Source organism: Falco peregrinus, chromosome 1, assembly GCF_023634155.1.
Source record: "Falco peregrinus isolate bFalPer1 chromosome 1, bFalPer1.pri, whole genome shotgun sequence".
NCBI classification, from domain to species: Eukaryota; Metazoa; Chordata; class Aves; order Falconiformes; family Falconidae; genus Falco; species Falco peregrinus.
In genome coordinates this window covers 29,229,451-29,243,062 of record NC_073721.1, presented here as the reverse complement: position 1 = coordinate 29,243,062, position 13,612 = coordinate 29,229,451, and the positions used below count along the sequence as shown (strand labels likewise).

Below are 13,612 nucleotides of genomic sequence, written 5' to 3'. Positions count from 1 at the left end.
GCTGCGCCCTGGGACCCCCAGGAGCTACAGGGGAAGGGGGACCCGGCCCTGCATCCCCCGCTCAGGGGAGAAGCTGGGTGGGAAATCAGTCAGAGAAGGAGGGGACGTGTAACGGCCCAAAGATGCAGCGGAGGTGTGGGGAGGGTGGCCCAGGTCTGTCCGCTTGCAGCCAAGCACAGGAGCAGGACGCCCCCTGCCACCCCCCACCCCAAACACGGGTTTCCCATGCAGGGTTGGAGCCTTTAGTAGGATTTTTTCCCCCCATCTCCTGCCACTCCAGGGAAAGGGTAAAGCAGCAGCACAGCTTGGGGAGGCTTCAAGGGGCACGATGCTGCCAAGAGAGGAGCTCAGAGCCCCTCTGGTACATCTGGCACTGGGGGCTGCAGGTCTCACTGCTGCCCCCCGTTATTTGCTGCCATCTGTGCCCGATGCCATCCTGGGGGATGCGGACTGTGCCGGAGAGTCCCTGCCACAGGCAAAGTCAGGGCTTTTGTCATGCTTCTGCCCATGCATTGCCTTTTTGCACCATGACAGGGGTCCTGGGCACATCTTGGAGGGTGCCCAGTTCCCAGCGTTTCCCACCTCTCCTCCTTTCATCCTCTGGTCTGTACAGAGAGACAGAGGGGAGTAGGGGCTATGGGAGGAGGCAAAGCACCCCGTCCCAATCCCTGCACCCAGCCTGATCCTCTTGGCCCACGGGAGCTGCAGGACAGAAAGGGAATCCAGAGCAGCGAGGAGGGAGGGCCGCACTCACGAGGCAGCGTGTTGTCAGCGTGCTTTGGTGTCAAGCCATGAAAGAAGCCGCCTTAGTGAGGCAGCGATGCTTAGCAACTGCCTGGATCTAAAAATAAGAACCATTTAGTGAGGAAAATGCAGTGGAGAAATGCTCAGAGAACTAAACACATTCCCCCAGCCCTCTGTGTGGCCCAGCCACCGCCGCAGAGCCTGTTTGCACTGACCAGCTGGAGAGAAACTCCCAGGACAGCCCTGGTGATGCCCTCTCCACTTAGCCTGACAAGCAGAGCTGGAGCCCAGCCAGCCCACAGACCCCTCGCACTGCTGGGCTTGTCCATCCTGCTGCTCCTTGCCCTCCCCATCCTGCCTCTTCTATCCTCTCCATCACATCCTCAGCCACATCCTCTTGGCAGCCCCTGGAGACCAGCAGTGTCCCAGGAAAACAGCCTCGGTCGGGAGGGCTGCATGAGTCGTGCTCAGGCTCACCCACTCCATCTCCAGCATCCTGCAGGTCCATCCCGCTGCAGACATGGCAGGCCCAGCAGAGCTGCACAGGGAAGTTTTCACCTTCTGCCATCCCCAGTCCATTGGGAGGCAAACATGGCTATTTTTATCCCAGCTAAGTGCTCCTGTTCCTGCAGGCAAGTGAGAGATGCTTTGCCAGGCTGGGGAGAGGGGGGAAAGTTGAGCAATTTGGTGGGTACCACAGGGTAGGATGGGGCAGCCCCAGGGCTGGGCTGACACAGCCCACTCCCCTCCCCACAGTGTAGAAAACAGGGGACACAGCTTGCTTGCTCACTGGTCACAGCTCCTTTTCTTCGCAGACACGAGGGATGGGCATCCTGCCAGGCTTCACAGCCTTAGAGCCTTTCTCTGCTCACAAAAAAATGCAATGTCCTCCCCTAAATGTTCTCCCGGGCATTGGGGGCTGGGGGTCTGCAGGATGCTGCGTTGGGAGCAGCTTCTGCTGCAGGAACAGGTCAAGCCCTTGCCCACCCATCCAGACCCAGGCAGGGGTCCTGCTGTGGGTACACTGGGCGCAGGGATGCCTCAGTAAACACGTCTGGTCAGGGACTGGTATGGTGGCAAAGTCACACCAGAGTGCAGAGAGCATCCTTTGTGGCACGTCTCCCTGGGACGTGTGGCAGATGCAGAAAGGCTGAGCCAGGCTGAGGAAAATCACCTAAGCAGCATCCAAGGCTTTAATCAAGACTTTTGTGCCTTACACAGCCCTGCTGCTGCTGGCCACGTCCACCCCAAAAGCAATCAGCAGGTTGGGGCAGGCAGGAGCTGTCTGCAGGCAGAGCTGGTGGTCTGCACTGCCGCAGGCAATGCTGAATTAACTGTTTCCAGAGGATGGGAAGAGCTCTGGCAGCTCCTGCGAGCCCAGGTCCCAGTTACAAGGGGTAACTTGCTACACAGCAACTGGGGCACAGCTCACCATGACGCCCATACCCCAATGCCCAGGGCCAGGGAAGTGTGGAGGACAGGCAGGTGTCAGGATCCAGCCTGCTGGGGTGGGCAGGGGTCCTGTGGAAGCACCCTGGTCCCCGAGCTCATCTCTGGGAGAACAGCAGAGAGCCACAGGGGAAACAGGGCCATGTAAACCACCCCCAGGGCTTGGCACAGCCAGCAGCAGGGTGGGATGAGGATGGAGAGCAGGGGGACAGGTGGGAGATGCAGGGGTAGAGGTGAACTGGGGGCATGAGGGCTGGGCTGTGTGTCTCTCGGAGGCAGGGTGTCCCCGGGACCACCCATCCACCCTTGCCGTGATGGAAATCACCCATTCACATCAGCCGGGGCACAAGGCACGTTCCCTAAGTGGCCCATCTGTCACCTTGTCAGCAGCAGCAGCGCTTCGATAAAGGACATCTGCACAGGATTAACACTGCTCCCCAGGCAGCGGAGCTGCAGCCAGGGACAGCTCTGAGCCAGGACGAGAGAGGCTGAGAGGTGTGCACGGGGTCACACTGTCGAGGGGCTTGTTTGTTTCCAGGTCAGCGTGTGGCCAGCACAGCCTTGTCAGGAGTGACTGGGGAAGGGGACAAGTTTGGCGATGCTCCAGTGTTGCCCAGAGCGCTGGATGCAGAGCCTTGCAGCAGGCAGGGCTGCGTCAGGCTGCCATCAGGCTCGTCCAGACCCTAGCTGGACCGAGATGAGACCACCTGCAACCACCCCTGTTCCTCTCCAGGACATCCACCCTGCAATATGAGGCCGATCCTTTTGGCTCATCCATGCCTCCAGCTCCCCGCTGGGACCCCCACGGCTCTGGGGGTAGCAGCTTCCTCTCAGCTGCTGCTGACGCATGTGTCCTCACGGAGCCCTGCTGAAAATCTCAGGCTTGACACAAAGCCCAAGACAATCCCAAACTGCTTGATCCACAGAAGGAAGAAGAGCCTGGAAAGGAGGCAGGAGTGCTGGGTCTACACCCCACCAGGCTGGGGTAGAGGGGTGCAGAGAGCTCTCCGCCAGGCACCAGCACTGCAAGCCCTCTGCAAACAGCCCGCTGTGGTCGTTATAGGGGGACAGGGAGAGGGAAAGATGCAATTTAACACTTCATTAGGTAACCACAAGGCATCGATCTGCCCTACCAGCCTGCACGTTGTCTAATTGCATATCTCCATTCTTATTAACTCTATCAGAAAAGCAGAGAGCAGGACTCGGGAGTCTGATCCTATCTTTAGGAAATTTCGAACAGAGATGTAATTGCTGAGCGCTCTAAATCACGGTGCTTTATCCACTGTTAACAGTATTTTAAAGCCACGGTCATCAATAGCAGTCCTTGGGATGTGCTCTCAGCAGATGCCATTAATCTTATTTTGGCTGCGGCCACCGGGTGCCTCTGGGCTCGGATTTACACTCGGCAGCGAGAGACAGCTCTGCCCCCTGGCAGCTCCCGGGCTGGGACACGAGCCGTGGCACCCAGGGTCTGGTGCCAGGAGCAGAGGGCAGAAACAAGAGCTCCTGAAGCCAACTTCACCCCTTGCAAAAGTGCCAGCAAACAGCAGCCGTAGATGGAGATGAGCAGTTTGGCCCTGGGGGCTGTTGCCCTCACAGGCCCACACAGCCCCCAGCCTGGAGGAGTGATGCTTGTGGCCATGCAAGTGGCTGGGGTGGGGGGCTCCAGGCAGGGCAAATGGCCTCACTCAGGAATAAACCACAATATTTACGACATCCACAGAGGAAACGGACCCGGATGGCACAAGACCTAGATAAGTCTGGGGTCCTGAGGACTGGGGGAGCAGCTACAGCAGATCAGCAGGTCCTGGGGAGGATCCCCCAGCAGGGGATCATGCAGGGGAGGACTGCTCCCATCTCTGTCAATCCACCCTGCAGAGACACACGGGTAGGTGGAAGCCACTTGTGAGATTCAGATCTGGGGGGAATTTCAGCTGCTGAAAATCTTGCAAAGCTAGAGAAGGAACAGATGCCTGCAAGCTGCTGGGCCAGCCTTTCGAGCAGGAATGCCGCAGGAGAAAGGGAACCTCCTTTGTCAAATGCAAACCAGCAGGTGGGAGAAATCTGGGCATGCAGGAGGGAGAAAGGACATCGTTGTTTCACACTGCATCCTCAAAAGCCGGTCACCGGCCTCTGCCAGCGCCTCCAGCAAGGAGGGACTCCCCGGCACAGCCCCACTGCTAGGCAGGCTGTGGGGGGCTCTGTGCCCACCCTGTTTCTCTGCCACTTCTGCAAAACAGATGCAAAATCTGTGTGAAGAAAAACACTTGTTTCAGAGAGCAGAGACTGGACTGGAGCATTCCTGGACTCGGGAGGTAATCCGAGTCCCACATGCCCTCCCAGCATTATAAAGCATCTTGTCTTTGTGTGCTCAGTGCCTGTGTATGCCTTGTGTTTGTGTGCTCAGCTTTTGTTTAAAGAGGAACCAGATACCATTTCCAACCTTCACTTACACCACACTGGATGCCACCCCAGGGGCCCTTTCAGCAGCTCAGGCTTGCTATGAAAACAGGCGCGCAGGTGTGCATCCCTGTCCGTGCTGTGGACTCGCATCTTCCTGCTCTGCCAGGGCAGAGCCCTGTGCCCCTCTCCCTCTGCGGGAGGGGATGTCTGCTGCGACGCGTCTCCGCTCACTGCTCTCTCTCACACATCCCATCCCACTGGCCGGGTAACAGCCACAGCAGAGGGGTCAAAAGCAGGGCATGGGGACTGGGGTGCCTGGCTGGTGCTGCTGGAGCATCACTTGCTGTAGGCTGGGAGAGCAGCAAGCTCAGAGCTGCCGAGCAGGGCACAGCCACAGCATCCTTGCCCCTGTATGCTGCCAGAAGGGCCTTGGCTGAACCACGGAGCAGGGGAGCTCCAGCTAATTAGTCATTAATGGCTTCAGTGAGGAAACAAGCAAAATCCAACCGATGCGTGCCTGTAGCAGAGTGACCTGTGGGCCCTCGGACCGGCCAGGCTGCACCTCACTGGAAAATATTTGAGGGTTCATCTATCAAAGCAGAGCCGGAGAACCAGCCCAGCCCAGCGGGTCTCCACCTCCCTGCAGCCCCCCCAGCCCCTTCATGCCCCCACAGGACTCCTGGGAGCTCCCAGCCTCTGGCAGCAGCCTGACAAGGCTCTGAGCTGCGCTGCAGCGAGCGGGCGAGCCCAGCTCATTTAATCTATTCAATTGGATTCAATTTCCAGCCACATGATTCAATTAGCCCTGGAGGGACAGCACTGGGGACCAGAGGCCAGCATGGCCCAGCCTGCGCTCTCGCAGCAGGGAGCACACCATGGAGCCACAGCAGCTGCTCCCACAGGGGCCAGGACCCTACACTTGTCCTGGCCCTCAGGGATGCAACGAGATGATGGGGGCTATAGGGGAGCCCCATTCTGGCAAGGAGAGGCAGGGGCTCGTCTGTGCGCAAGCTGCTGGTCCTAAGTAATGTGCGGGCAGCTGCAAGGGCAGAGGCTGGGGGGACCCCTGTCCCGAGCATCTCCCTTTGCCATCAGTCACAACCCTGAGAGGTAACAGCCACTCTGGGTCAAATCTGAGGTCTGCACGCCTGAGCACTTGCCAAGGGTGGCCTAAAGATGCTTTAAAAAGACAACAGGAGAGAGGCAAGCATTCTGGGGTGCTCTCCCAAGTGTGCTACCTGCCCCATTTATTTGGGGTCACCCCTCTGCTTGAGATCAGTGTCTCCTGAGCTTGCCCACACCATGCCGCAGTGAGGAGAACCAGGGCTCTGACCAGAACAAAGGACTCCCTGCAGCCCCAGGGAAGGTGAGGTCCCACAGGCCTTGCAACAGCCCTTCTCCAGCCTCCTGGCCCAGACTTCCATTTAGCATTTACGTTTCTGTCTGCCCTCCCCCTGACAGCATCCAACAAAGGCATTAATTAGCTTCCATTAGGGAAAGAGTACATCTTATCCAGGCCCCTCTGAATGTCTGCAGCTCCCAAAGCTGGGCTTTACCCCTTTCCTTTCAGGTTACTGCAACGGCTCATCTGCCAACCCCCCTCCCCCCATCACCTCCACAGGGACAAACTTCTGTCCAGTACAACCCTGCTTATCCCAGCAAGTACCACACAAGAAAACAGAGCCCAGAAAACAGGAGATGAGAATAAATATCCACCAGGCATCGGTGCTGACACCAAGATGGAGAGCTGCTGGCGAGTGCCAAGAGCCAGCTGTAAATCTTTACTACAGACTGCTGGCCACGCACCAGCCCCAACACACACAGTGGCAGCCATGACTTGGCAGGGGTAACGGCATCCCACTCTGCCCACCGAGCGCTGGGCCGGGAACTGGGAAGGATGGTGGCTCCACCCCAGGAGGGAAGCACGGGGAGGCAGATGGAAGCACACTGGCACTGACTGCCTGTGCAAGTGCTGTCTAGGAGACAGCTCTCCCCAGGATAACAAGCCTCCCTTCCTGATACCTACCATGCAACAGCCTGGCAGGGCCCCAGAGCAGAGCAAGAGCACGCAATTCTTCAGGCAGGGAGAGAAAAGCGCTCCAGCAGGCACCAGGACGCGCTCACATGGAGAGCAGCTTAATCCTGCAGAGATACAGCCCCATGTCACATAGATTCGATCACACAGCAGGAAGAGGATGAAGAGGCTTGCAAACCAAACAGAGAAGGTGGACAAAGGTGCACCCTATTCTGCAGCCACTGTAAGTGACACTCACGGGTCTGGTACTACCTGCTCCTGGCACCCTCAAGGAGCAGCCAAACCATCACATGGAGCTGACACCCCCCATTGGTACCCTGTGCCCAAGGCACAGTGCCTCCTCTGACAACCCAAAGCCCAGACAGGGGAAACTCAGCTCCTGAGGAGCTGCTTCTTTCTGGAGTCTGCATGAAAAATGGGACCTGTAAGAGCTAAGGAAGAAGAAACAATACCAAAAATCACAGAGGCACTTACAAATCAATTTTTAATAACTCCCTCCAAAGTTTAGCTCAAACTCAATTTTTCTCCTCCAGAATGTGGTCATTATTTTGTAAAATATTTGTCTCCCTGCAGCGGCTGCCTAATTTAAAGGCAGCAATCTGATTTCTCCCCACACTCCCCAAGCCTCAAAACCAGCTCTTCCAATAATGGACTGGGTTATGAATTAGATATAATAAAATACACCCAACTCCTCAGATCAGATACAGGAAAGTTTGGGGCCATCAGCCACATCCTGAGGCTGAATGTTAAAGAGTTAGATGACTTTCTGCTCGGTTCAGGCTGGCCTCAAAACACAAGTAGGTGTTGGGTGTTTAACAAAACGGGCAAATCTGCAGCAGAATCTGTGAACAAGAGTTTGCAGTCACCAGCAGCAGAGCACGCATCGTACCACGCACAGGTAGGTCTCTGCACCCCTCGCTCCCAGGTTCTCAGGCTGCTTGTGCTGACAGCCCCAGGGGCACCTGAGAGGCAGAGGGCTGCCGGCTACTGTCTGGTACCCGCAGCCTAGACCAAGGAGGGGGCATCGCTGAGGGGCACCACAACCTCCCTCTGCAGAGGCAAGAAGAGCCCAAGGGCAAGCGACTGCCCTGCTGCAGCCAAGTGTCACCAATTGGTGACAGGGCCACCCCCATAACACCGCCACTCTCCCCTCTGTGAAAGACAGACACTGCACGCTCTGGGACAGGCAGGGCTCTGCTATTTATTGAGCTCTAGGTTTGTATGTACATCCATTTACAGTGCTTGGTTCAGTGACAGCGTGACGAGAGGAGGTGTGTCAGAGTCTTCCCCAGCTCAGCCTTGGATGAGGGCTGACCTCAGGAGCTGCTCCCAGTCACAGCCTGGGTTTCTCAGTTCATCCCAGCAAGGGAATGTCCTGGGGGAGACGAGACCTCTGATGGCTGAGCCCAGAGTCAAAAGCTGAAAATCCCAGAGGCTGCTGAGGCAGACTCATCTCCAGCTCTCTCATGTATCTGCCTCGTCTCAGCCTAAATGGGATCAGAGGAAAGGAGGCATGCGGACAGCTGCTAACTCAGTGCTCTGACAGCAGTGACCGTGGGGCTGCACCTCCAGGAAGCAACTCAAGCCCCACCTAGAAGAAACTCCCCTCCTCAGAGGCGAGATCATCTAGCAAGAGCTCCCCACACATACAGACAAGTGCCATGTGCTGCAAACCACTGTTACTCATTTTTCACTGGAGAAGCTGCCTCCTGCACACCCTGGCCTGCTCTCAAGCAGAGTGATTTTATGGAGCCTGCTTGCTCGCCCAAGCACTGTCCCTCTGACATGTACACATTTCCACACACTTGCACGGCAGAAAGCAAGTGTCTGGCATGGCTGACAAGAGCCACATAATTCCCTGCTGAGGCAAAGTATCTTCTGTTGGAGAAGCCAGTGCTCCCAAGGAAAACAGACAGTTGTCTTAATCAGGTGCTGTGCCCAGTGGGTAGCCAAGGACACAGCTTCCAGTTTCCCATGCTCATGGCAGGTGAAGATGAAACATTAACACAATTAACACACATTAGCATGAAGAAGCCTTGCCTAAAAAATGGTAGTAAATGAGCATGACATTCACATCACTCACACTAATCTACAAGGCTAAGAGAGGGACTAGGCACTTTTTAAAAAAACAAACCTGTTTTCTAGAAAAAAAAAAAAAGTGGATCTGGGATGTAAATAATTTCTCTGCTTCAGTCCACCAAGTCAGGCAAGACCCTAACATCACTGCTGGGAGCTGAAAACACACAAGCAGGGAACAGGTGTTTATGCTGCGTATTCCTGAGTTGGCAGCCAGACACAGCACTCTGAACAGGCTCCGCCAGACCTGGGCACCTCTGGAAGACTGGCTCTGGAGCAGAAAGGTCTGCCTGTGCCCCAGAGCATCATCCCAGAGCTCTTCCTTTGGAAGTTCTCAGTGGACTGTTGCTGCAAGTTGCTTGGTGAAGAGAGGAGGGCAAGTGAAAAAGTGAAGTAACTATTTCTCCAGCTGCATCTTAATTGCATGCTACGCACAAGGGAAAAACTGGGGACCTTTTAATTCATGAAGGTCACCAGGCACTTGCAAACACATACAAGGCAGACGTTCCTGTGAGGAAGAGGAGGATTGTCGCAATGCAGTCTCTGATGGGCAGTAAGGGAGGGGGTAGAGGGAGTCAACCCATCCTCTGCCCCAAGAAAACAGAATATCTAAAAATGTCCCTCAACCCTAGAAACAGCAGAAATATGCTGTGCTACTGGAAGCCACCATGACCCCAAGCAGAGCTGGTCTCCAGTTACAAAGTGCTCCATACGATGACCCATATTCTTGCATACTGGCTCAGACCAGACTCCGTAAGCCAGCAGCCTTGGAGGCAAAATTTCTCCTTCTCCAGTAATTCAATGGCTTGGTTCAAGTGGCACATTCTGACATCAGGAGCCAGCAGTGACAGGGCCTGCTCCCTGGGGAAACTTTTATATCCCAAAACCATTCCCAATGGGACAGCAGTGGATTTGACCTACATTGTGTGAGGGCAGATTGATCCAGACTGATGGAAAAGAACAGCCCTCACTTGGGATCAGAGAGCTTTCCCCATAGAGCAGGTGAGCAATCTCAACCCAGAACTGTCCCACGCAGCTGGACTGGTTTTATTATTTTGGTTGTGAGCTCTCCCCAGCTCTGCCACAAAGGTTTCCAGTGCATCTTCCCTGAGGCTGCGGAGGGAATCTCCCAGTGCTACGTCATAGGAACGGCTGCCCACCCCCATGGCACCTTACAAAATTGCTTCGTCCTCCTCCTCAACATGCTGATCACCTCTCCTCAGCCCCAGTCCTGTCGAAACACATGCCTTTGGGATCAAACACACAGCAGCAAGGCTCTCCCCTAAAAGAAATGCAGTCCCTTCTGCAAGTGGAAGGCAAGGGGCGACCGGCTGCAGATCTGTAGTGTCCCTGCCCAGACAGGCCCATCTCTGGTCAGCCCTGCACAGCAGCAGCGTCCCCGCTTCAAGAGATCGTAGAGAATTCCTTCAGCAGCAATTCCTGGCTCAGCGTGTTGAAAGCAAGGTTCTTCCTCACATTGATGCTGATGGACCGAACCTGAGAGAGAAAAAAACCAAGATGTTTTAGCCGAGGGACTCTTCCTGGCTCCCCATAAGCACGGTGGCAGCTTTGACACTGCTGACCTCCAGGTTCAGCACGGACCAGCTGTGCACGCTGTTATACCTCCAGAGGACTTGCTGCAGCCAGCTCTCACTGAGAATCCACCTTTGCAAGAAAGCCCTGAGGATTAGCTGCTTCCTGGAATAACAGGAATGTCTATAGAGACATTCCTGCAAGGAGAGCAAATTCCAGATGGGACAGGGATGGGAGAGGATGCTCTGCTTGGATGCCTAAGCTATGACGTGTTTCCTGTTCTGGGGCAAAATGATGGGGAAAATGAGTACTTCCAGGCTGCAGCTGGAAAAGTGTTTTCTGTCAGTGCTCAGTGGAGCATCAGCCAGCATTCTCTTGGATGAGTGCAGTGACGTTACCCCTGTCCTGCTCCAGAACTTGCAATGCCAAAGTCAGGAGTTAAGGAAAGGACAGAGGCCACGCTACTGTGCGGTAAACACAAATTATCCCCCAAGGTGGCAGAAAACCATGGGTTCAGAGCCAGCTTTGTGTATTCTGCGCTGAGTGCCTTATACTTGAGGCTGGCTCACTAGATGCCTCTGAAGAAGAGACACCTTTGTCCCTTGGTGATGCCTGGACTTCTGGCCACCTGCAGAGTCTGTGAAGAAGAGCTGGGCAACCCTGTTGCGCAGCAGCTTCCCTTCCCCCCTCATGCCTGCAGACTCTTTGGCCGAACACGCAGGCCCCAGACTGGGCTCAGTCTCAGCTGCACTTGGCAACGAGAAAACAAAGTCAAACATCATCTGTGTCAGCGACTGTGCAGCAGTGACAGAAAGCAAAACTGACACAAGCTCATCCAAACAACAGGATTACAGTTCCCAGAGACTCAGAGCCTGTGATAATAACGTTGTTGCTGACCTGGTTAGCGTTTTGTGCTTTTTAAAAACACCGGGGGATGAATTATAAGAAAGCAAAACAAGGAATCCAACACTAGGAGCTGGAAGAGCAAGTTGCAGTGTTTATACTGCTGAGGGTCCCACGTGCTGCCCTGGTGAGACAGAAAGAAGGGAAGGGCAGAAAGCTCCCAAAAAGGCAGAGAGTGTAAGAATGGGAAGTAAATGAGAACATGGGAGTTTAATGGGGAAAGCTGTGAAATGAATCCTGGTGAGCCCCATTGCACAGACCCTAACAACAAGCAAGTTAGCAAAGATGTCTGCACAGAGACAGAAAATTTAAGTTTATGGCATCTGCAGAAACCACAAATTCTCCTTCATCAGGATGTTTGGCAGAGGCTCCATGCATCTTTGCTCCCTTGGAGCACCCCTCACCTCTCTTCTCTGGGTGTCTTTTGACTTAGAATCATAGAATCATCTAGGTTGGAAAAGACCTTTGATATCATCAAGGCCAAACATTAACCCAGGACTGCCAAGTCCATCACTACACCATGTCCCTAAGCACCGCACCTACATGTTTTATAAACACCTCCAGGGATGGCGATTCCACCACCTCCCTGGGCAGCCTGTTCCTCCAATGAATGACCACCCTTTCAGTGATTTTTTTTTTCCCCTAATATCCAATCTAAACCTCCCCAGGCGTAACTTGAGGCTGTTTCCTCTTGTCCTGTCGCTAGTTATCTAGGAGAAAAGACCTACCCCCAACTTGCCTATAGTCTCCTGTCAGGTTAAAGGAGGTTCCATACTAAAATAGTCTGGGATCATGTCCTGTAAAATAATCATAGGTTATAGTCTCCCTTAAACACCACTGCATGTGGTCTCCAGAACACCAGATTGTACTGGGCCGTCTCCCTGCCAGGAGACAGGTATCTCACTGATTGGATTTGGTCCCAGTTCTACCAAGTGCTCCCCACCTCAGTGATCCAGTCAGAAGTGAGAAGAGGGGAATGCCATGGCTAAAGAGATGTGGAGAGTCCTCTGCCCTGGGGAACGTGACTGCCTGCAGGAAAGGGGCAGATGCTACACGTAGTGTAAGCTCGCATCCTTATTCTGACCAGAAACATTTTTATGGGTCCCAGCAATAGAAGGAACAAGCAGAAATGAGCTCCTGGCCTCAGGAACTGCTGACAGGAGCTGGACACCAGCAGTAGATGTCCAAGTTGTTTACACATCAAGGTCTCCAAGCAGGATGTGGCAGCTGTACCTACAAGCCCAGAAAGGGAGGATGGAGTAGCACATGATGAGAACACAGGGTTTTGTGGAAATTGTAGCTATGGGGTAGAGCACAAGAAATTAAGCCTGTTTAGTTTGCAAAGAGAAGGTTTAGAAGGACTAGAGCAAACACTCCTCAATGTATAAAATGAGGTCAGAAAGAGAACAGTGAGTAATATTTCTCTGGCTCCCCAGGGATGGGGCAAGAAATACTCAGCTTAATTTAAGACAAAGACGACTTACACTGGAAAAGAGGAAATACTTTTAAATCTATGGGTTGTGAAGCGCTGGAGCAGGTCACCTGAGGCCAGCGTGGAGCTGTTTTCACTTAAAGACAGACACCTTCAGGTTTCAAGACGAGCTTAACCACAAACTAGTGAAGAGCAGTCTAGATGGACTTAGCTCTGCTTTAACACAAGTTGGGCAGGGGAGCGGGTATGTTAACAACACACAAGATGACTCTGACGTTTCTACAAATCTTTGCCCAGCTTTTCTTCTGCTGTGAGAAAGCAGGCAGCTCTGATCCAGCCAGCTTAAGAGGTAAGAACAGCTCAAATTAGAGTTAATTCAAGTTATCTCCAGCACCAGAGAGCCAGAGCTCATCTCCCTTTTGGGGTGGGAAGGCCAGACATTGACATAGGGAGGTGTCAGCCTATGACAAGGATAAACTTCAGAAGCTTCCTGCAGTCTGGCTGAGCTGCTCCATCCACAAGGCTACACTCCAGGGCTCCTCCTGGCTCGTGGTGCAGTGGGCAGCCCAGGCCTGGCTGCCAGCCTGGAAGCTACCAGAACTCTCTAGAGTGGCTTATATGCGAGGCCAAAACCAGCCTCAGAAAGCAAGCTCAGAACTTTAATATTTGTTCTGAAGGGAACAGAAGCAAAGCACGTCTTCCCTCTTGCTTCTGTGTGGAGCATGCTGGAGCACACTAGGGCCAGAAAAGCTTTAACAATTTTCTCCCTACTAGCAGCTTGGATCACATTTAACCCACAGATTTTGAAGAAATGGGAAATGCAAGAAATGCTGACATCACCTAGAGAACAATGAACAAATGAAAGAACGGATGAAGCAATGGCATTAACCACATGAAGAAAACATTATTCAGTTCTGTTTGGTGTCTTTATAGCTGAACGTGTGCAACACTATTTCACAGCAAGCCCCATCAATTAAACCTGTTTCCAATCAACAAGCAGCTCTTAAGAAATTTGTACAATGGGAGAAAGGTTTACA

At 53.8% G+C, this 13,612-nt stretch overlaps 1 protein-coding gene across 2 annotated transcripts in view; it reads right to left on the bottom strand.

Annotated features, from left to right (window-relative positions):
• Positions 1-7,812: 7,812 nt before the first annotated feature.
• Positions 7,813-13,612, bottom strand: part of ARMH3 (armadillo like helical domain containing 3) — a 128,879-nt gene continuing 123,079 nt past the window's right edge. For both annotated transcript variants that reach the window (XM_055790299.1, XM_013300510.3), the window contains one exon: positions 7,813-10,204. In XM_055790299.1, the coding sequence (XP_055646274.1) occupies positions 10,112-10,204 (93 nt within the window). In that variant the 3' untranslated portion in view covers positions 7,813-10,111. The remainder of the gene's footprint in view (positions 10,205-13,612) is intronic.